This window comes from Schistocerca piceifrons, chromosome 5 (genome assembly GCF_021461385.2).
Source record: "Schistocerca piceifrons isolate TAMUIC-IGC-003096 chromosome 5, iqSchPice1.1, whole genome shotgun sequence".
Classification (NCBI taxonomy): domain Eukaryota; kingdom Metazoa; phylum Arthropoda; class Insecta; order Orthoptera; family Acrididae; genus Schistocerca; species Schistocerca piceifrons.
Window position 1 is genome coordinate 41,002,874 of NC_060142.1, and position 25,130 is coordinate 41,028,003.

Consider the following 25,130-nt stretch of genomic DNA (forward strand, 5'->3'; position numbering starts at 1 on the left):
TACAGAACTCTGTAAATTATATTTTAATGAAAATTGTTTATATAAGAAAAAACACTGACAGACAGGACATGTTGCTTGCAATGAATTGTGCAATTTATATGAGACAATTAAGTTAAAACGTACCCCTAAAGCATCAAAGCAGATCATGTCCTTTCTGCTTTACTATCTTTGAAGAATGTTAAGAAAATGGATGACAAAGGGAGATCAAAGTAATATCGTCATGGTCTGAAATCTGATGAGGTAAGTGAAGTAATACGAGGAGGACAGAAAGGAAGAAAGCAGCAAGTATTAAGGAAAAACAGGCTCTCTTAAGAAACAATGTAGCTTTGAAAATGAAAAATGAGAAAAAAAGGCTAAGAAAGCAAAAATACTGGTTGAAAAAGAAAGAAAAGTCCACTGGAAGTAGTACCTCATTCACTTCAAGTTTAGGATCCCATAAGTGTCTTCAAAGCCTGGGAAAGGCTGTAAAAATGAACGCAGTATGCCCAGGATCACTGAAGAAATAAAACAGATGAGTCATGATTTTTTTTTTTTAAATATTATTTTACAATAAGCAGGAAAGAAAGACGCAAGGTCTGCAAAGAACTACTGTACAGGTAACGTGAAGTTCACCACAATGGCTATATGATGCTTACTGTTAATAGAGGCATATTAAATCTTTAAACAATAAACAGGAATTGTCATAAAGGGTACCAGCTTTGTCCCATGTACATACTGCCTGTTTCAGATACTCCACATAATGTGTGTGTTTGCCAACCATGCTAACTTAAATTACCTGTTGGTGTAAGTAGTGTGTGCTTAAACTTTCCTAGTACTAGCTAACACTTGTTTCCTCTAATTTCTTGTGACATGGAGAAATCTGTGATCTTTTCAGTTTCTTCCAGAAGGGAAGGTGTTGACAAGAATCAGTCTGTCAAATCGAAGAGGGAAAATAAAAACCTAGTCCCCTTAAGCGTAAGTGGCACTGTACATGAATTGATTTCTGAAAATGAAGGTCAGGTTCCAGTACTCCAGAAATTTCTGTTATAAACAATGTTCAAGCTGCTGAATTAAGATAGAAAACTTAATACCAGTGAAACATAATGTGTTCTGCAGATAGATTCCGCAGAAAACTACTCAGTTTCCCAGAGCAAAATACAATCAGCATATTGCTGTTACAAACAAGTGAGTATCTTCAACACAAACTGAAAGATAAGCTACCAGAACAGTAAAGCAATCTATGTTTCCTTTGATGGAGCACTGCTTCCCAATTTAAAAATAAATTCATCTAGAGCGCATTACAATATTGAAAAGATGACACTTGGGATTACTGAAGACCCCCCCCCCCCCAGTCTGCATGACCAACGTCATCAACATGATGAAACCACCTTTATCGATCACAACAACATTCCCATGAATCGCGTACTCGCAAATTATTATGAAATACACAAAAATGAAACTAGTGGGACAACTGCGGGAATCAGGGGGTTTTGAGCTGGGACAATCTTAAAAAACACCCAGCAAACACGAAACCTCAACTTGAAACACCACAACTGAACCAAAAACTACAAACGTTAGCACAATGTGAGATGAAAATACTCAACAAAACCTGCCGGTATCCCAAACTACAATAGAACTATATAGGTCAACTGAAATCCAGGGTACCAGAAACCTAGCTCCCTCTCTAAAACCTACAACCCCCCCCCCCCCCCACCCAAACCAACTGCAATAGCCAATACTCGAAGAATTATATCAACCCAACACCAAAAAAATAATATTTCTGATATCTTAAACTCCAGTGCACCTACACAGGTAAACTGAATACCAGAAACATCTTCCCTCCCTCCCGCAAAACAACTGAAATAGCAGTGAGAGTCTAGTTATGGTGTCGATAGCTTTTACACGACCTGCAGAAATTCATAACAGCATGATTAATCACGGAATGCAGTGATGATATAAACTACAATCCTTAGACACATAACCAATTAGAAACATTTCAAATATGATTATGAATAATCATTAGTTACATTTGAAGAATGTATTAATGGTTCAAACAAAGAATATTGGTTAAAAGCGATAGCAGAAGAAGAGATCTTGTTGTTACGTTTTTTTGGCACTAAAAAGCGATTGTTACTTCATTTAGTAACACATCATGGAGGATAGCCACAATCTTAACAGGGATATGGATCTTTAAAGGGATAGAGAAAAATTTCCATATGTGTGTGTTGATTTCATGTAAAAATCATTTCTCTATGGGAAGTTTATGAAGAGATTAACACTTTAAATTTCAATATCATGAAGCCATAAGAAGTCTTTTGTATTTGTCATGTAAAATGAGAGCAGATCTTGGATTTACAGTCAATTATGAGGGCCCCTTCAGAGATGACCCTTAAAAATGGTTTACCACGCTGCAAAAAGACCTCAGATATCTACTAAATTCCGAAAATGATGGCGTTTTATATAATAAAACAGGAGGTGATACTATTCATCTACATGTCTATTGTGATGCTGACAATGCACAAGATTTAATAGACAGGAAGAGTACAAGTGCATACATTGTTCTTTATAATAGTGCTCCGATCATTTGAAGTTCCAAGAAGCAAAGTGTGGCAACAGCAACTTGATCAACTTCAGCAGAATACGTTTCAGCAGTAGAATGCGTCAAAGAAATCAAACACAGGACCCTATTACAAAAGTTAATCAGAAGCAGAGTGAAGATCATTCTTCATGTAGATAATCAAAGTATTATCCAAATGATCAAATCAGGATAGTTAGTTAGACAAAGGAAACGTGAAATTTCACAATGTTAGTGAATAGTATAGAGAAAGTTTGAGATAAAGTATTGTTGTAAAGAGGTATGATTCTCAGAAATACTGACCAAAGCTCTTCTGAGATCAAAGTTTGAGAAATTTGAAAATGCTGATATGAAACAATTACCATAACTCATTGGTCCCACAAAAATATTAAGTGGCAACAGTTTATCGTGTGATTGAACAAAATTCGGAAAGGGGGGATATTGAAAGTGTTAAACAGGTAAAATACAGTGTTTACTGTGTGCATTTTTAAGGGTTGGCAACCATAAAAAAAGAAGTGCTAAAAATATCTACGAGTTTATATAGGAAAAATATATATGTGTATAGTAGGTTGTTATAGCACATATAAATTTTGGTAGTGTAAAATGTGTATGTCTGTTATTACATCCACAATGAAGTGAAAATAATATAACAAGTCACTGCAGAATTGCCATAGCTTTCAATCAACTAGTCTCAAGATGAGCAACATACTATGTCTATTAATTATGTGGATGCAGTTGACACTTGCCACAAGTGAGTACTCCACTAGCAATTCTCAGAGATTTGCCTTTCCAGGCTTCTTTGAAATACCAAAAGGGGTTCATTGGGTTACGTGAGGTGGAATACATTTGCAGCTCAATTCATCTTCAAACAAACTAATACAGCAGATATTTAGAGAATACCAGTAACTTAGGGCTACTTAAGTTACAAAGTAGAATAAATTGGAGATGCATAAGTAAACAATACCAAGTAAAGGGGCTTTAAATGCTGCAGTATAGAAGAAAATACAACCAGTAAGAAGAACAATTGGGCAGAAATATCTTTCTCTGGACATCTGATGAACAGGAAACACATTTAGTAGGACAATAATAGAGAAACTGTGGAATAGTAAGAGCAACATTAAATAGATTACAGAATTTCAGGAAGATTTAAGGCAAATCCAATTACATAACATGGTTTAAAACAAACACAGACACCAGAATACTGCTATGCAACACAATGCAATGCAACACACACACAGACAGAGTCTGATCGATTGAGGGAATATTGGACATAGCAAAAAAAACATAATTGGCTAGTTACAGTGGTCCTAAGAGGCCATAAAATATATTTTGATAAAATAATAATTGGCTAAATGTATGAAAAACCACTTCTTATCACTACAAACATTTGAAAAAGGTCTCTTACCATATTATATAATCGGCATCTTTCATAACCATCTTGCAACACACATTTCCAACTTCTGTATTACATTTCAGCAATCTCCGTTGCAGGAATTCCTTTCCTTCATTAAACTCCATAAGTCCATAATCCTTCTCAAGTGTTTTCCTGTATAAATTATAACAGAACTTGTAATGTGGACACTGACTTCTGTCTCCCAGCACTAATCGGTAATCGGAATGATTAAGCTGAATGTCAGTCTTAATACATTGAAGTGCGATAGCAGGTGAATGACAGAGATATCAATGTTTCCTGAACTTCACGAGACTGCTTTCTATATATACTTTAATGAAGCAGCACTGTCAATGCTGTGATTATGGTTCAGTGAACATGAATTTTTATCATCATTTTCGATGGACAGTTGGTGTTTTTAGTGACAGGATGCACTGCAGTATCATGAACTCTTTTGGAAACTGTGTTATGATGTCAGAACATCAGCTGCCTCAAAATGAGGCGTTTAGTTGACTGTGTTTCAGATGACCTGATACTGTAAGTTGTTTTAGTTTTCTCTTCAAACAGTGTTAACCACTGCTTAAATTCATCTCTTGATGTCGCAGCCATTAGGAATTGTATGCTTTCCACTTGTGGCACATCACTGCACTTTTCTGAATTTGCAGCACATGCGTTTTCCATTGTGGAAGAAAATTCTGTTGAGGAAAATTCATTGGTTTGTTACTACGATGCCAAACACAAGAATCGTAAGAGAACAATAGTACAACTAGTTCTAGATACTTACAGCCACTTCTCTCTTGTGCTCATCCCCAAAGTACACTCAAGTAAAACCTGTCCGTGTGGAGGTGGAATCACGTGACCGGCCTGTGGCCGTTGTGGATGGGAGACAGCAAATTTTGTGTGAAACTTGAGTCTTGCCGAAGCCAGCGGCTCGTCGGGTACCCGGCTGTCAAACAGGGGGTCGATGCAACAGCGAAACGGGCGTCGTCTATACCCCTTCAAGAATCGTAAAGGCTCGATATGCAAGGAAGAACCTTCGTAAAGAAAAATAATTGGTAAACAATCGTTTTATATCCTTAATATAATAAGTTTTAGATGTGATCAGTGGTCTACTCCTTCGGCACAATGAAAGCAGCCCGAAGTTGCTGTCACGTGCAGAAAACTTGTGGACCCTGTTGGCACTGTAGTAACAGCAAAGCATCTCCTAACAGTCAGAGCAGTAGCAGTGGCAACTTTCCGGCGTCAGCAAAATCTATTGTCGTGGTGAAGTGTGTAACAGTGTGCACAAGAGATCTGTGTGGCCCTTCATCAAAGGGGCAGGACAAGGCTTTCTAGATCTTGCTCAGGCACTGCCAGAAACAGAACCACAGTATCCTAGTGCAAGAGACGCGCTTCCTCTCTCACCTACAATTTCTCGCCATGAAAACGAAACAGCACCGTGGGGCTGTGGTCCCCCAGTGTTGCAGGATATGGAGAATGATGCGTGCGCATGTACGACTGACACCTGGACAGACGTATACGCCAAAAGGCATCATTTTACTCTTATTCCGCATTCAACATCGCCTAGTTGCAGTGCGAAAATCGGGTCGTGTTTGTTGCACTGTTCCTGTCTGGTGGAAAAAGTGCTTTAAATATACAGGACAAAACTGTGACTAACATAAGCAAGTTTGGGGTATTGACAAGCCATCTCTTGAACGTTACATGCATTACCGATCAGGGGGAAAATGTGAAAAAGTCCTCAGAGAACAATTGTCGCCTTCCATACACTAACCACTTCGTCACTGTTTTATGCTACACACTTGAGGAAAGGTGGTTGCAAGAATATTGTCGTAATGTTCGCTCATTGTTGCAATCAACGAAACATACTGTAACTTGTTGAAAGAGGAGTGTCCATGTGAAAGACTTAAGGTTGTAGTTTACCGCCAAGCAGCACGTTGAGACTCGCTGGAATACTTTGTGTATCGTACTAAAATCCGTTTTTATACAGCGCGAATAAATTGAAGTCTTACGTGATTTTGAAACAATGCACTTGTTAGGGAATTGGGATTACCAGGTAGCTGACAAATTAATTTATTTTCTCCAAGTATTTCAAGGAGATACCAAGGTTATGGAAGCTGGCTGATTCGACACTGCAGTTCCTTGTGCCATCGGAGAATGAAAATGCGGCGGGCAGTAAGGAAAGCACTCACGTATATGTAAAACGACGCATTTATAAATGAAATTTCTATTTTAGTTAAATATTTAAAACACCCTTAACTGAAAAAGACATCGTATATAAAGAAGTAGTAATGCGTCGATATTTTAAACATTTCCGAGAAGCAACACTAAAAGCAAGAGCTCGAAACCTCTTAAGCGAAAAAATGAGAATGAAGTTAGTTCATTTGCTTGCATTATTTTTAGTATCATAGGTGCGTCATTTACACTAAATGTCGATAATTGAGAGAGAGGAAGTTTATCCGCAGCAAGTTCCAGATATGCTGCACTAAGAAGTAAATGCAAAGTTAATAAGCTATGTTAAGTGAAGAGGCTATTTTATCAATACTGACGTCCTCAGTGTTTGATCATATAATAGTGAAAAGATGTAAATTTATGTGAACAGTGCACCAAATTTATTAACAGCTACACGATATAACGTATTTGTCCTCCATGCTGGCATGATGATGTATTATTTGCAAAATGTCATACAGAGAACGAAGCCTCAGCATCGACGCCTTCAAAACGTGGAATGTGTGTGCAATGTGAGAACAGTTCTAGTGCGATGTGACCTAACTTCACTGTGTGTCAACTTTTAAATACTTGCCATTTCCTCATACAGTATTACAAAAATTCGGTAATTATTGGAGCAACCTTTAATAAAAGTAACTGCATCGATAAGTATAGAGCTTTTTACACGCACTTACCAAGAAGCTGGTTTACCAATTACAAGCAACAGTGGAGATTTAAGTATCCATCTTGGTTCCAGATGTTTCAGCCAACCGGTATTTTAATACAACACCGGAGGTCAAGTACTGTGTCGATAAATAGTGTGCGGAGTAAAAAATTGTTTGCAAACGAGCCATAAAGATTTCGTTCCGCGACAGTGACAAGCAGCCGAGCCGCAAGGGTGACAGTGACTGACACGCACTAATGTGAACAGTGGCCTTGCATCTCGTAGGAAAGTTTAATTGTAGGTATGATTCCAGGTTCTTATCAACAAACTGACTTTTCAATTTATGCTTGATATGGTTCATGCTTGAAAATAATTGTTTGCATGCATATGTAGACCCAAATTAGAATAGAACACAAACTAATTTTTTCAGCTGATTGTACGAGTCAGGAATACTATTCCAAGGATTAAAAATGAGCATATCTCCCTTCTCCAGGTATTGCAAAGCAACTTCTCGTTCTGTGAATGAAATTCATATTTGGTTTCACTAATATTTCTATACCAGCACAAAGACATTCAAATTTTGTACCTCCCCTGCATGTACAGGCTTATTGTAACATCATGACCTGTCAATGAACCGAACAGCACTTGAGTTGTTGTGTGTGTGTGTGTGTGTGTGTGTGTGTGTGTGTGGTGGGGAGGACTGATGGAAGAATGTCACAGGTGGATAACCCTGGAGGGGACTCAAAGCACTTCGGATATTGACAGTTGGAATTGTCAACCACAGGGGTGTAGATTTAAACCCATTCAGGCGCAAAATAAATAAAATCATTTTTTAAATTTTTTGTTCTATTAGGATATAACTCATACAATATTATGGAAAAATGTGATAAAAAATTTTCGTGCAGTATTTCAGCAGGCACAGGCTGGTTTCAAATGAAACCACTGCACACTAAATGCGGTGGCTTCAAATGAGACCACCACCATAAAGTTCATTACTTTCCGTGATAGGACACAAAGCAGTTTATCTGCTGATAAACACAAAGCAACTTGACAGGAAGAACATGTCCATCTGCTTCTATGTGGATTACTTTTTGTGCTGCAGTGTACACATCGCCTCGATGTGCCATGTACTGTAGATGTTTTGATTCTGTTGTACGTTTTTCCACTGGAACAACAGTTTTACACTTTTTGGCGCATGGTTCAGATGATGCGCTTGGGCGAACATGACTGTCTTTGAAAACACTGGATCCTACACACAGCCGAAATTTCTTTAGCTTTTTCTTTTCATTCAGCTTGGTTAGTCGAAACAATATAAATGCATTTCCAATAGAATATCAATCATATACCAAAACAAAAATGGTTCAAATGGCTCTGAGTACTATGGGACTTAACATCTGAGGTCATCAGTCCCCTAGAACTTACAACTACTTAAACCTAACTAACCTAAGGACATTACACACATCCATGCCCGAGGCAGGATTCGAAACTGCAACCGTAGCGATCGCGCGGCTCCAGACTGTAGCGCCTAGAACCGCTCGGCCACTCTATACCAAAACAGTCTGAGCCACCAGCGTCTAGATTTTCTGTCAATTGCATAGGAACTGTTTACCATGTCCGCTTTATCTGCACATCCCATGTTCGAATTATAAGATTTTACTATCTGTGGGCAAGGCATTTTTGTAATTGCGCCCTCCTTTTCTTTCGTACTGACTTCTTTCAAAGTTACAGGTGAGTCAACACGTTTATCTTTCCATTTCATGCATGCAATCCCATCAGAACGAACTGACCACTCACTTTCTCCTCTTCGTAACTCTTTGTCCGGTTTCAGAGCAGGAAGTCCTTTTCTGTGGGCTCTAATGGTACCACAGGCTAGGATACCATCAAGTTGTAGTGTCTGCAAAAGTCGAACACTAGTAAAAAAATTGTCAAAATATATGTGATATCTTTTGCCTTCTAAGCCTTTACACAAATCTCTTACACTCCTCTCTCCCAAACATTTCTCCACTGCACCATCTGATTTCCCAGTATATACCTCAAAATCGCAGATATATCCGATTTTGTCAGATCTGACCCATATTTTGTACCCCCTCTTGCTGGGGTTTTGAGGCATATACTGTTTGAATGATATTCGCCCTTTGAATTTCACCATGCATTCATCAACAGATTGCTTCTTAGTTGGAGCATAACATTCTTTGAACCTTGTCAGTAATTGATTTATTAGTGGTCGAATTTTGTACAATTTGTCGTAACATTTATTCCCTTTTTGTGGCATAAGAGCATTGCCATTTACATGTATATGAGATAAAATCCAGCTGAATCTTTTCAGTGACATAAGTGAAGAAATGTACTGACCTCCGAGTTCGTTGTGTGATGACCAGCAATCACGATATGTGGAAGGTTGTTTGATACCCATTAGAATATTTATAGCCAAAAACACCTTGAGTTCATCTTTTTCAATAGGTCTGTAATTCTTACCTTTCTGAGTCGCATAAAGGTTAGTCTGGAGTACTGTGTGTTCCAGCATATTGTCCCTTAAATAGATATAAAAAGAAATCAACTGGCAGCATACCTTCACCTTCAGTTTTCCTTTGACACCAACTTCCTCTAAAAAATCGACAAAATGCATCGTATTTGCTCATGTAAAATTCACAGACCTTATTAGTGGCACTTTATCTTCAGAACTGAAACTGTAATCACTGTCATTTTCAGAACGATTATCACTTTCACTTTCAGAAACAACATTAGATATCACTGGTCTTGGCGCTTGTGAATCAAGACCACTGTCTTCAGCCAAAATATCACTTTCATTATCACAGGTACTGTCAATCTCAGAGTCCACATCACAAGGAATTTCTTGTAAAAGACACACCAGAACTTCCTCATCCTTTAATTTGCGAGAAAACGCTTTGCAAAACTGATTTTTTTTTTAAGATAAATTTCTAATACTACCCCTGCAGCCACAGTGGTTTCAAACGAAACCACCAGAGTAAATACGGAAAAAGTACATGATTTTCATTATTGTTTCAATAGATATAGCATGTACTTATATAGGGAAGTATTATGAATTTGTTCCATGTGTAAAACTTAGATTTCAAAGACAAATTCAATCACAAATCAAGAAAAAGAGAACCAGCACACCACAAACAATAATGGCATTTATACTTGTGTGGCTAACTGCAACCACATTAGAAATATTGACGTAGTTCAAATTTTCGCCGCTAGATGGCAGCACCATCTACGCCCAGAAGCGTTGTTACCGATGTAGCCACTGTGCTCTTGCCACCAAATCAAAATATAATGGGTGGCTTCAAATGAAACCACATTGTCACGACAGGTTAACTGCAGGTCAGGTCTTTCATGCAGGGGACACATTGTAAAACATGATGCAAAGATGCAGCTGGACTATATGAGTTAAAGGGTTTTCATTTTTCTGGAAATGTATGTGCCTCATCAAATGTAGTATTTTCTGGAAGAGCCACACTCAAGGAACCAAAGAACCACATATGAGTCACAAGCCATGGTTTGGCAACATTTCACTAGAGGTTTTTCTGAGATGTCTGTTCTTGACTGTGATGAGGTCTACTAATTTGATTAGAAATATCTGGAAAAATAATCTTCTTCAGTTTCCAGATTTGCTTTTTTCCACCTGGGTCTTGGATACAATTTCATTTCTCCAAGCTCATCAGATCAGGAATATTATTAAGTTCCCTATCTCAGCTGTGCACAAGTCCTTAAGACCCATCCAGCTGGAGTGAAACCAACTTATTAAAAGCATCTTTTTTTGTAATACTATAGCAGTATGAAAGTAAGAATAATGAGTACTGGGTTGTGAGGGATGTAACATTGGGAATTATTAATGACACTATTTGATTTGTCTAGACAACAGTTCACATGGAAGATCTTTTTAAATTTTTAATTTTATGTTTTGTTTCGTCAGAGATTGCTGTTCGCCAGACTACAAAAGTATGAATGCTAGGCTACTGAGAAACTGATCACTCCTCTTAAGTTTTTTCTGCAAATTTGTCAACATTCTTGAGTGATAAAGACTTGTGTAAAAAAATTTTCAATAGTTAGTATGTTTTATTATTTAATCTTGTCATGTCAATAACTTATGCTGAAAGTTCATTGTATCTGATGCTTCGTCTGTGAAAATTCAGTGTGACAAAATATAGACTTTAAACACCCAGAAATACTTTTTGTGGAAAGGCTTTCAGATATTGCATGTGTCAATTTGAATGAGTATAACTGAAGTATATGTGTTAATATAAAGTATTTAGTTTGCTTTAAACGAGTTAGGGTGTATCGGTTTTAAAGAATTTATTGAAAGTGATTTTGTGTACTATGATTTCTGTGACTGGACATATTCTCTAGTTTTTTTTATACTTCATAAGTTTAATTCTAAGGCCAGAATAAAAATAACAAAACAGAGAAAGCTGGCCAATATGTTGTGTGAATTTACAACTGTAGCTTTAGATTGTGAATGTAATCTTTTTCCGAGTGTAATGTAACATGTATCTATATTTAACTATATATTTAAACATTTATGTGAGAGTAGTATATGATGTTAAAACGAGCAAAAAATTTTATCTGTGCTCAAAGTTTGTCTTCTTTGTTCACAGAAGCTACACATGTAATTCTCAATAATATTGTTTTGTTCATTTCCGTATGTTGAAACTATTTTACAGTGAATTATGTTTGGTTATACACGTTAAAAAGATTTATTTGCTTGGAAGTATCCATTTAACAAGTAGGTTGCCAATTTGTCAGGATATAAGTTCATGTTATAACTATCTGTACAAGTTTTGTGTAGTCCTGCTTGCTATGGCTGGCCGTTACAGTGCTGGCATCAAGGCACTGATATGTAGCTCACAATTACAGAGTCAAAACCGCTTTTTATGTTAGTTCACATGGTGTTAATATTACACACACACACACACACGCACACACACACACACACACACACACACACACACACACACACACACACAAAAACTGTTGACATATTGAACCAATAGGGCCAGAGTTGAATCAAAGTGTATGAAATGTTTACATCAGTGGTGTAACTTCATCAGTGATGTAAATGGTTATTTTCATTTGTAAGTTCCTTGATACTATGTACATTTACATGATTTTGTTGTTCCTCTGCTGAGTTATCAACAGCTGGTAGATACTTTACAGCAGCTTGTGTTAAGTAACCCTAATTCAGATAAGTGTAATATCTATTATATTACAAATAATGTAGACAGAGTATACGTAAACCATGGTCGTTCATTGAGGATAAAGTGATAAATGGCCAGCTGATTGAACCACAGTTGTAGCAAGTGGTGAACAAATACACATGTACATGGCTTTGTCTCCTCTACTAAGCACTGGTTCATTGCTTTTACAGTAAATGAGCTGAGCTGCTGGACATCAGCATTCCCTTTGTTACAGCTCTGTTCTGTCTTATATATATATAGTGTAAAGGCACACATTGCAGCATAATACATCGTGTTTTCTGTTGGCCATTAACAGCAACCATTTCTCATAAACTAATAATGCCTTTAGTTAATTATTACTATGTACTAGTTCGTGAAATTTTATATGTGCAAAGTATTGTTTCGTTTTATTTGTAAACATTATTTCCATATGAAATAAGTGTTATTCATTTGGCAAGTAAAAATGTGACAAACATTAATTGTAATATAACCTACTTACAGCATGATTTAATGAAAATGTTGTGTTGTTAATTGAATCAAAGTTGGTAAATGGGTTGAAGGATTTAGTGTAAAATTCCATGAAAATTGATAATAGTTCATATAATTTTGAAACTGGCAATTTCCTTATTATGTGCTTATTACTGTTGGTTCTTTTTCTTAGAAATTCAATGTATTGCAGAACCACATCAGCTGTATCAATTTTAGTTTAAAATTATACGTGACAAAAACTATCTGTACCCCAAAATAAATTTTGTTGTTCCGTCTTTCAGTCCAAAGAGAAGATTTTGGGCATGCTCACTTTCTGTTGTCTAAGAAGGTGGAAATTAACACAATGAACTACTTCCAAGCAGCTAGTCTAGGAACAGTTACTGCCGTAAGGTACAGATAGAACAGAATGGATGTGGGTGATACCAATCAACTTGTACATATCAGCTCTAAATGCCATCAAACCACTGGGCTGAAGATATATGTTTTCGACACCATCAAAACTTTACCCGTTTCAGGCATCTGTAGAAAAGACTGAAACCAAGGACGATAAAACTTGCTGCACTCGTAATTGTATATGGCGTCTGGTAGCTGCCACTGTCTGCCATTTCAGCACCTACTATTCATATCATACAGAGTGACTATGACTCTTGCCTTCCAGGATATGCACAAATGCTCTGAACTGATGGAGTAAAACATTCCGAAGTCTTCAGCTGCAGTGTAGTGCGAGAGTCATTCTTCACCTGTGAGCAACACCAGAACTAAGATCCAAATATCATTTTGCAGCTGAGTGTTACAGCATTAACATAGAACAACAGCCTTTGAGATACACTATTGGGACTGTTGAACAACCAGCACCTGAGCAACATTCTCGAAGCAGTGGATGCCAAATTGCAAGTGGTGTTTTGCCAGTATTTCAAATGTTCTACCTTGGTTTTTATTCGATACCAGCATACTGTAGCACTTGGTGGTGTGGTACCTCACCGAGCTTCTGATTTGACCCACTCATCAGCTCTGATGGAATGTGAACTATTGCTTTTTGACTTTCGTGGGTGCAGCTAGCTTGGAAAAAGTAATGATAGTAACAATGATCAATTCTCACCTTGTATGGAATCTCCATGCTTATGAAACAGATCAACTATCTACCAATTAGCCCAAAGGAAAATCTTCAGCACATAAAGTTAACACCAGTATCTGGCTGCTTCTCCAGCTGACAGTTTTGTTTGATGTTTTGTGTAGGCAGGTCAGGTGTATGGAAAATGCATCAGAGACAGGATGATGATATTCAGTGTATAGTGAGCAGTGGTGTGGGAAAGTGTGTTGTCTTTGATCTTGTTCAACAGTGTGTTTGGATTCTGTGTAGGATATACAATGTTGATAGTCAGACAATACTTCATCACCATTTTGACCTCGACTTCTATCAACTACATAAACCCAAGAATGTGAGTGTCTGATCCTGTTGCCCATTCTTATGTGGGTTGATAACAGTATGTCCTTTCTTCTGATGTATATTTATTGTGGTACAGACATGAATTATTACTTGCCTACTTATATGTGTTATGATGTATTATCTTGTAATTATGACAATACAACAAGCACGAAATTCACTATTCCTCCCAATGAACTGTAATTGGTAGACATAAGAGTGAAATCAGTTCCTCTTTGAGCACCTTCTGTATGTTTGTTACTTGGCAAATTTGAAATTGTATGTATGTTGTAACCCCCACTGCATATGTTCTGTGTACTTTGTATGTGTGGTATAATACTGCACAGAAAAGTTCCATATGTACATAGTTAATATGTGGTGCAAACTGTTTCTCTTTGGTTCCCTAAAGGAGAACTGGTATCATTAAAGCCCCATCCCGATACAGATGATTTGTTGAGTTTTATATAATCAATTGTCACATTAGACCATGGATGGGATATTATGAACATCTGTGATGTCATAGCTATAGTTTATTTTATATGTTAAATAAAATGAATATGTAATTTTGAGGTTGTTGGGTGAAAAACAGATGAATTATTCCGAGCTACATAAAATGTTTGTATTTTTACAACACTTGTTCCTAATTTACCATGTTCTAGTTGTATTGTTCAAGATTTCCTAAATTTGTAAAACATCAAAACTGCTTTTCATTATGTTGCTTAAATATTATTGTGTGTCGACAGAAGCAGAAAGGAGGACAAAATGAGAACCAAACAGTAATGTTCATTATTGTAACATGAACAAGTTGTATCTGAGTCCATAGGTAGTAATTTAAGATAAAGAGAATTAGCGTAAATCACACAAAAGCTGTCATCACTGTCAACAGTTGACATAATATAGAACCATACTGCTGCTGCTACACACACACACACACACACACACACACACACACACACACACACACAGAGAGAGAGAGAGAGAGAGAGAGAGAGAGAGAGAGAGAGAGAGAGAGTGTGTAATTCAAAAGTTTCAGTGTTTTATGTTAATGTAAAATGTTGCACAGAATTCATATAATGATTGGAAAGACAGGTAGATCACAACTAACGCAAATTATTGCGTAGTTGATTGACACATTGAAATTGTTTAATCTTTGTGCTCTCAAAAGAATTTAAAGTTCGAGAGTCTCACTGATTTATGTAGTGTTACGTAATCCATTTGTCAGTAACTGCACTTCAGTCTGGAACCGTGTGACCGCTACGGTCGCAAGTTCGAATTCTGCCTCGGGCATGGATTTGTGTGATGTCCTTAGGTTAGTTAGGTTTAAGTAGTTCTAAGTTGTAGGGGACTGATGTCCACAGCTGTTAAGTCCCATAGTCCTCAGAGCCATTTGAACCATTTTTCAGTAACTGCTTTCACTATTTTGTTATTAGTAAAGAATTAATAGGTTCTTCATATTCTTTTACTGATTGGCCTCTTGTATGATTAATAAGCTTTACCTTGATTCTAGCTTTTATTGTAATACTTGTATGAAATTCCAGGCTTTGAAAGTTGATGCCTACTACTCTCCTGAGTTGCCGTTTTGTTAATGAGATACTGTAATGTAATGGTTTGTACAGTCAATATTTATTTTTATATCTGTGTCTTATTGAGACCTGTTAAAATGTATGTTTTTGATGAAAGTTGTAAAATTTAATATGTAGTCCAACAAGCATGGTTTATATTAGTAATGAAATGAAATGTAAGAGATCCAACTGCTGTGTGTTGTACTTACTGACCCACAAATAAATTGATTACACAAGCAATAATGTTGTAGCTTTTCATATGATTACATCACCAGAGACCTATAAATTCTTCAGCATATGCATACAGATACATATTACAGCTTTGTATCGAGGAAGCTTAATTTGGAGGGTAGGCACTGTTCCCTGAATGATGCGTCCGGTAGCAGAACAAAACAAACAATATCATGCTCTCCCACCTTTATTTACAGTTCCACTGCTTATGACCATTCTTTGTTTATTCCCTTCTTACAGTTAGTTTAGTCTCAAGCTTTCAGGGTAGTATTTTCTGTTCCAATAAGAGTGGTATGACACAAGTTTTGACAGTGTACATGAATGCTGAACACTGACTCTCAGCAATATGATGGTGTGTGCATCAGCAACAAGTTTGACGCTATCACATTATACAAGAACTAGCTACACAACTTGTGGACTGTGTATTCTAAAGTAAAGAATTATTTGTGGCAGAATAATTCCCTAACCACTGTAGTAATAATACCTGGTGTGCATAGTTCGCTTTTTAAAAATGTTTTCAGGCAGTGGGTTTCATAGAGTGCACAGATTCATAGAGTGCACAGATTCATCTGGCAGATCTCTCGTTCTACGTCAGATTTAAACTGATTTTAACTAAAATCGTTAACATGTATTTAAGCTTGGGAGTTCCACTGTATGTGGATGGAAAAGTTTCTGTTACACACCTGAAAAACAGTGGACTTCATTTGTTCTACTGTAGGATTTCTTCCATCTCTCTCTCTCTCTCTCTCTCTCTCTCTCTCTCTCTCTCTCTCTCTCTCTCTCTCTCTCTCTCGTTATTCACATTCCTGTCAGAAAATAGAAACTTTGAATCATTCCTAAACAAATAGATTTCACATAACTTCTCTGCCACAACCACAACCACAACCACCACCCCCATCCCTACCCTCCAAATCAACATGAAGATCTTTCAGTTTTTGTTGAAATATTAATAGAACATTTGAACTATTGATGAATCAAATTATACAGCAGTGTTTGTTGTCGCAATTGCAGATGCTAAATTTTTAAAATTGTATGACTGAGTCTCTATTAAATTGAAACACAAAATCATTACTTGTAAGCTCTAGAGCTACGGAAGTCATCTTTCTGACCTGATATCTGTTCATACAAGCTGAGGCAGTCCATGTTAAATACCTGATATAGACTGTGCTACAACTGGAGGTAGGGAAATCTCTAGCAGTAATTATATTAACTTGTTCTGCTTTCCAACACCTCTACCTTGGCCTGACAATCAGATTTTCTGTAGGACTTTGTTCAAAAGCTGTTGTACCAATGTCTATTCCTCATTTGTTCCATATGTTCATTTTTGTCCTCTTTCACAAACATCTTTTTTTGTGAATATCTGTTTACTATCCATGAATAATGTTATCTGGATTTTGGCTATCACACCATTGTGTATGTCATAACACCATTTGATTACACTTGCTAAATGACATGTTGCAAGGTTAGTGGTGATAGGGTACTGTCACCAGTTCTTTCATATGATACTGTTTTGTAAACAAATCTGTTCATTTGAAAAGATGAAAAGACAAAAACCTTTTGTATTATCCAAGCAAACAAACCCACATTTATACACAATCAGTACTTGTTAAATGTGGCCTCCATTTTATATCACCATTTACTCAGCATCAACTGACTAGATGAACTTGACACTGAATGGCAGTGCCAGCCATAATAATTTTCACAATCATGTTACGAGACAAATGCCTTCATTGACATTGCTTCCACTCACATTCCTTGTAATGTTGGCTACTGATTAGACAGCAGTGATGGCATGAATCAAAAAGCAGATGTTGGCCAAGTGATGCTTTGAAAATAAAATGTTCATATAAAACACATTTTTGGAACATTATTCTGAATCTATTGTCGTACAAAGTCTGCGAGCACAGTTAAATTGGCGCACCAATTTCTGGCAGGCCTAAGATTTAATACATGTCAAAGAAAAACATTATACAATGTACCAAACTATTGTATGGGATAAATAGCAAGGGGGAAAATCTTCCTGACTTTTAAATGAATTATGAACCAGGAACCCATTCACATACTATGGCAGTCCAAATACAATTTATGTGTAAGAATACAGATAACAAATGTAGAAAATTCCAAATTATGGAACTGCTGTCACAGAAAGTTTACTTAATATTGTCCAAATGAAATTCACATATATAAACATGAGTGTTTTATGCACAGGACAGCAGACAGAAACATGTGCATGAGGAGGTACTTCCTGCAAGTATTATTCTTATTTCACGTTTCCACTTGGAAATTTTCACAAGTTTCTAGAAAGTTTATGACACAAATACACTGCACCACATTAGAGGAGACAAACAAGACTATAAGTCACAAAAATGCTATGTAACACTTGTTATCTAACATTATTCTAGAACTTCCCACTAGAATTGGAGGCTACCGCCTAACAGATGTATGGATATTTGTTCATGTGTATATAATTAACTACCACATACCAAGATCAAATTAGCTATCATTGGTGCTCATTTACCCATAATCAACAACCTGCCCTAATTTAAATATCAGTATGGGAAATGAGCAAAGTAATTAATTGATAATAGCATCCTGAAGCTACATGGAGTGGTTTGTATTTTGTGTTAAGTACCAGTTATAAAATTATTATTTTTACACACAAATTTATTTATACCTTCATCAGTAATTTTGAGTGAGAATTGTGAAACAGTGTGACAAGCGTTCTTGGTTCTACAGGTGCACACAAGTATCCATGTTAAAAGCTGTACCCGCTTTACCAATCAAGGTAGGACATTATCTCTGAATGAGGTGTTTTTTTTTCCCAGACAAATACTGCGATGGTGATTGTAGGAATGTGTATAACCAGCCCAAGATGCAACCTCGTGATAAAATTACAGCATTTTGAAAGTGATTCAGCTAAGGAACGTGGTATGTAAGCGGTATTTGCGACTCCCTCACACCGCCCAAGCTAGATAATTCTATAGTATTTGTAGTGCAGTCTGTCTCAAGACCATACAGAGGTTACGCCATATATCCACTGAGTTACAGGTGATGACTGACTGAGGAGGAACACAAACAGTAGTAGTAGTAGTAGTAGTAGTAGAAGATAATGTGCCGATTGAGGTCGTAAGAAAATGTACACTAGCTTCCCAGATCTCTAGTGTTACGCTATCCGCTAGAAATGATGTCCATGATTTTGAATTGGGTCTTTCCATTCAAGCACATACCTGCGTTGGATCCTATTGACAATTGCTTTAAGGATTACAACCACTACCCAATCATACTTCTGTCACTCCTATATCTCAAAACAACTCACCATTACCGAACCTAGCTGCTACAGTAAAATTCCAACATGGTTTTAGTCACCCCCTATGCATCTCCCAACCACTTCCATTTCTACAGCCTTCCACATATGATGGTTACAATTTAAATTGGAACTGAGCAGAAGTGTCAGAGAAAGACATATCCACCACATTCTGCAACCCATGTATAAACAGAACGACCTGAGTTAGTCCATCAGGACCATGTTTTGACCATTCGGTGGAAATGCGCGCAATGTGGTATGTCTCCAAACTAGATGCAGATACTTCAGCCTGAAGCAGATCGGTATCTATTCAAATCAATCAGTCCAACATGCTATCATCGTTATTCTGTACCCTCCCAACAGAGAAAAAAAATTACGAATTATAAAAAATTTCATCCGATTTAGAAGTCAACTAGGCACCGATGCTGGCGCAATGACACATAGCTGCGTTGCAGTCCAGCATGGAGAAAGAGATTTCACAATGCTCCCCGACACATAGCTGTGGTATGGTCCAGTGCGGAGAAAGTGATTTCGAAGTTCTTTCCCAGAATAGCGCAGCACGCAGCCATCCAAGAATTCCTCATGGTATACCCAGTCCCTCACCGAATTTACACCTCAAACTGCTGCTGCTACTACTGCCTGTGTGGCATGATCCTATTAAATATGCAGGCACTGCAGAGGCCAGTTTAAAGTTGATCACCTATACTGCAGGCGAATGATTGTATCCAACATACTATACTAAATCGCATGAGATGCTCCCTCTGGTCCTGTTTAGTTGTTTGAAACGCTGTTTTATATCACCCTTTTGTACAATGCCAAACATTTCCTTTTTTCTGTCTTGACTTCGGGTCTAAACTGACATTAAGAAGTTCTGATCCAAGGCATTTCACAGGAAACTATATGTTCCACTGCAAAAATCATGTTCTTACTGGGGATAGCATAACACTCCACACATCAGCTGATATTAAATAAGAGATATTTACAACATAAGGAAACTGGAAGAGTTTTACGGAGTTGGCGTAGGTTTCCAAACTACAGTCTGAAGGTGATTCACGAGCTCCACATACAGACTGGTCTCTCACACTGATGGAATAGCTGACGGCTGTACGTTTCATTTGACTGATTCCTGATATTGCACCCATGTACGCGATCATTGTTTCAATGCTTTCCACCCCAGAAGGTGCTGTCCATCCAGCAAAACTCCTTCCTCAACTCAAACAAGCGATATCAGTCAATCATTATTTCGTAACCAATGGCGTGCCAGTGCATGGATAGGATGGAAAAGACACTATGTACTCTAATAATAAGCATCACAGTTGATAGCACTAGCAATTTCACAGTAATTCCAATACAGGACAATGATGTGACAGCGTGTGTCCCCAATTTCACTATCATAGCTAACCCACCCCATCTCCACTTTGCGAGTATCATTGCGAACGTGGATGGATTACTGTACAGTACATCTATTCAGTGTTAATTCTCAAACACATAAAACATCAATGAATACCAGACAGCTCTCCACATATTTCTATTGTCTCGAGCATAGTTTTTATTTTATGATCTGTGTCTCTGAGTATGGGAGTCACAGAGCATTCTCGCTGTCTTAGGGTAAAATTAGAGAGTGAAAGACCTTCCCCACACTGCCATTGACCAATGCACCCTGCAGCACCATTAGCGAATTAATCTCCAACTGACCAGAAGAAGACCGCTACACTCCACATCTCGTGAATGAATGGAGCTTTCTGAGTTCTTACCCATCTCGAGATGCATCCACGTTGAGGAGCTTAGCACTCCTTATCAGTGTATAGTAACAGATTTCAAAGTGCCATGATGTAATAGCAGACAGTTAAGAAGAACAAGAAACAAATGATTTTTATATGCGATGGAGCTCTTGATGGATGGAGTTCGACGCATTTTTACTTCAATCAACCAAGCCATCAACTCTAAAGTATTGTTGTAGAGTCTGGGATTGGTACCTGGACGGTATTGGTAACAGAGAACATAGACACTCACACTCCTAAGCCTACAACATTCTGCACTTAAAACAGGCTATAATGTTAGACCGCCTGCGTTTCCGACCTATCAGTCATATGGAATGTAGAATTGTTAATATTCCATTCTGAGAAATATATTTAAAGCGCATGACATACATCCTTCTCCCAGATTTCTCTACCATAAATTATCTTATTGAACTGTAAAACGAAAAACAAACTACTGCTGTAAAACACTTGTTCTCCGTGATATGAGCACAATATTGCTTTCTGGAGACGTATAGTGTCCACCGTTCACATCTGATCACGGTTCAGAAATTATACGATGCCTGCTTCAGGCCTATATGAAATGATCATTAGTAGTGGGGGATACATCCTACAAGGAAACAGATAATCGCATAGCAGCAGCATCCGACATGTTAAAATTACATGTCATTCTGTCACTAACTCTGTAAACACCACATCTGTAGGGAAAATGTGTACTCGGAGATTGCAGTGCTTCAGAAGCTGATATCGCTAACTTAGTTATCACCCTGAAGTGTCGATTCGACAGGGGGATTGCATAAAATCAAAATTCCTTTAGACAAATGTGTCAATTTTTATCACACATGAGATGGAAGTCCTCTGATGACCGACATGTTTGCTATTAACGATCACAAGTAGACATTGCTTTAAACCACATACAGAACGTGGCTGTATACGAGTTGAACGTAGGCTATGTCATGCGACTGATGCGTCTGGACAGAACACTGGAAAAAAATTGACCTGCAGCAGCTTCTCCTTCTCTAGATTGCATTAGTCAAGCATTAAATTGTACCTCGTTACAGCTCTATCTCAATCGATCACCCCGTCCACTCTCTGTTATTCTTTAACGCAGATGCAAGTAAGTTTAGAGGTGAATGGTTCTCTGACCTACTGAATAGCATCAAATACAGTAGTCAACTCGCGTGTATCTCTGGTACCTCAATAGACATACAGTCGACGGAAAAAAAATTGACTGCCTCCCTGATTCCCTTCATTTCGATGTCGACGTTTTCCGGGATTCCTCTTGATGCCGCATACTTGTTCCCATGTACAAATTGTTCAACGCGAACCAGAAGATAGACAAGTACATCCTCAATTTCCCCGCATTTCGGTGTATATTTGGTCAATTTATACCTATTCCCTCCTCATTTTTTCGCAATTCTATCGATTTTATCCCCCTCAGGAGACACCGCCTTAACGAAACACTGTCCGTGTGGGCGAGGGGGTTTGTGTGATCCAATGAAGTGGAGGGCTATGCCGGCGGTGGTGTAACTACTGGCAGGGCCTCCCAAGCCGGACAGGTCTCCATAGAGGATCCAGACAAAGTGTGTCTCACAATGTCCCGTCTAGTGTCCTGTCCTATCCTATTCTGTTCTGTCCCATCCTATACATTCCCTTCATTTCCTTTTCCTCCTTGTGATTGTGTGGCAGCAGACACAGTCCCCTAATGTGGACAGTGGAAGATCCTTGGAAACCAGAACAACGTTGATGCACATAGGCCTTACTGCGAAGGGATGGATAACGTTCTGTAGTCGTGGTGAAGACAAGCTATGTAAGGGGTAAGGCCCTGAAATAAAACCTTGGCAGGTGTCCAGGCCATGAGGTGGCAGCCCCAACAGGACACTCGGGGGCTGTGGACTGATAACCCGCACCACCAAAAAACACATATCACAGAAACTAAAAGGAGAAACAGCTGGATGGATCTTAAGGATATGACCTTTGGCCTGAAAAGGAAAACCCGTATCGGTTTTTGGAATGTAAGGACGTTGAGAGAGGCAGGAAGGCTAAGACAAGTTGAAAAAGAGATGGAGAACTATCGACTAGATATATTGGGACTAAGTGAAGTAAGGTGGCCAGAATCTGGGGAATTCTAAACACAAAATGGTGGAGTGTTGCTGTATGCGGGTCAGACCGGTGAGGACGCGATGCACAAGAATGGTGTAGGGCTCTTACTACCTAAAAGCAGCAAGAAGAGCTTACTGGAGTGGAAACCAGTCTCAGAACGGATAATAACCGCACGCTTTAAAACAAATGTGCGATATGTCACTGTAATTCAATGCTATGCACCTACTGAAATAGCTAAAGGAGAATTAAAAGATGCATTTTATACAGAGCTTAACGGAGTTCTTAGACAGATAAATTCTAGGGACATAAAAATTTTAATGGGTGACTTGAACGCAAAAGTTGGTTCAGAAAATGAAGGGCTTGAACATATCATGGGTGTGCATGGCATGGGGATCAGGAATGTAAACGGTGAACTGTTGATAGATACATGCGCTCAACATGACCTAGTCATTGGAGGCACATTGTTTCCACATCGTAACTGCCATAAGATAACATGGGTTTCTCCAGACCACGTTACCGAAAATCAAATAGACCACATAGTCATAAGTCGCAAGTTCCGACACTCTCTGTTAGATGTCAGAAATAGAAGAGGGGCAGACGTTGGAAGTGACCACCACCTAGTTTTAGCGGAATTCAGACTGAAGATAGTGGCAAATAGAACCAAGCTCAATCATAGGTGCAAGAAAATAGAGGTGGCAAGATTAAAAGACCAACAGATCAAAGAAACATTTGCCCTTGAACTACAAAACAGATTCCAGGTCCTCTCTGAAGAAAACTTTATGGAAGAGGGAATTGAAACGTGCTGGCAAAAAATCGAGAACTGTTATTTAGATGTGGGAGAAAAAATCCTAGGATTTAAGGCACATCAAAGGAAGGAATGGATCTCCGATGCTATGTGGAATGAAATCAGCCACAGGAAAGAACTAAAACTTAAGTTAAATTTTTGTAAGACAAAAGCGCAGAAGAGCGAAGCGCATAAAGAATACATGGAGGCAAAGAAAAAAGTGAAAACATTGCTACGTCGAGATAAAAGGAAATGGATAGATGAGCAAGCAAAATTAGCAGAAGAGGCAGCAAGACAAGGAAATATGAAAGACCTCTACAACATTACCAAACGGTTGTCAATGAAGAACTTCAGACATGAAGGACCAGTTAAGAACAAGAATGGTGTGATGCTTACAACTCGACAGGCACAGCTACAGAGATGGGAGGAGCCTTCAGGGAACTGTTAAATTGTGAAGACAGCCAAGAGAAACAAGTACGAGATGTTCCAGAGGAAGTCGAAGAAGACCAAAATATAAATTTGCAGTGCCCCACAATGGACGAAATTAGGATTGCCTTGAAAACACTAAAAAATACAAAGGCTCCAGGCCTAGACAACATAGCACTGGAGCTCTTAAAAGCCGATACTGAAAGTACTGTTAAAATGCTCCATCCTTTGCTGAAGCATATTTGGCTTGAAGAGAAATCTCCAAAGGAGTGGAAAAATGGCTTGGTGGCAAAGCTCCCAAAAAAGGGAAATTTGTCAGACTGTAACAACTGGCGTGGTACTACATTGTTGTCAGTGCCCAGTAAGGTCCTCACAAGAATTATTTTAAACAGAATTAAAGAATCCCTTGAAAAGCGACTGCGTAAAGAACAGGCCGGTTTTAGGGCACAACGCAGCTGTGTTGATCTTATTAACACTCTTAGGATCATCTTAGAGCAAAGCAAAGAATTCCAAGCAACCATGTACCTGGCATTCATTGATTTTGAAAAGGCCTTCGATTCCGTGAAACATAAAGTGCTCTGGCAGGTGTTGCGGAAGTACGGCATACCACAGAAGATCTTAAACATCATAAAAGATCTATATGATGGCTACGAATGCTGCATACTCCTCAAGGGAAATATGACAGAGCCCATAAAAGTAACAACTGGAGTCCGGCAGGGTTGCATTTTGTCACCAACACTTTTTCTACTCATTCTAGACTCTGTTATGAGAAGAGTCACAGCAGGCAGGAGACGAGGAATCCAGTGGGGGATCCACGAACGTCTGGAGGATTTGGATTTTGCAGACGACATAGTTTTATTAGCTCCAAGGCTGACTGATATGCAAGCTAAATTAAGCTTGCTGAAAGAAGAAGCAGAGACTGCTGGCCTCAAGATAAATACAGGCAAAACAAAGGAAATGAGAGTAAATTCAGGTAACTTGGAGATGCCCCTGTTAATAGGTGAGCAGCGAGTGGAGACTGTCAACTCATTCCTGTATCT

At 38.2% G+C, this 25,130-nt stretch overlaps 1 protein-coding gene and 1 long non-coding RNA gene across 2 annotated transcripts in view; both read left to right on the forward strand.

The window, feature by feature from the left end:
- LOC124799221 overlaps positions 1-14,934 on the forward strand; it is a 47,659-nt gene extending 32,725 nt beyond the window's left edge. The window contains exon 2 of the long non-coding RNA XR_007016985.1: positions 12,782-14,934. This is a non-coding gene — a long non-coding RNA (uncharacterized LOC124799221). The remainder of the gene's footprint in view (positions 1-12,781) is intronic.
- An 8,026-nt stretch (positions 14,935-22,960) lies between these two features.
- On the forward strand, positions 22,961-24,112 carry LOC124798156. The gene has a single exon (XM_047261438.1). The coding sequence runs from the start codon at positions 22,961-22,963 to the stop codon at positions 24,110-24,112; it is 1,152 nt and encodes a 383-aa protein (XP_047117394.1).
- The last annotated feature ends 1,018 nt before the right edge of the window (positions 24,113-25,130 follow it).

What these genes read in the sequence shown, in the direction of transcription:
- LOC124798156 (XM_047261438.1), top strand. Translation starts at nt 22,961, where the DNA reads ATGCACAAGAATGGTGTAGGGCTCTTACTACCTAAAAGCAGCAAGAAG.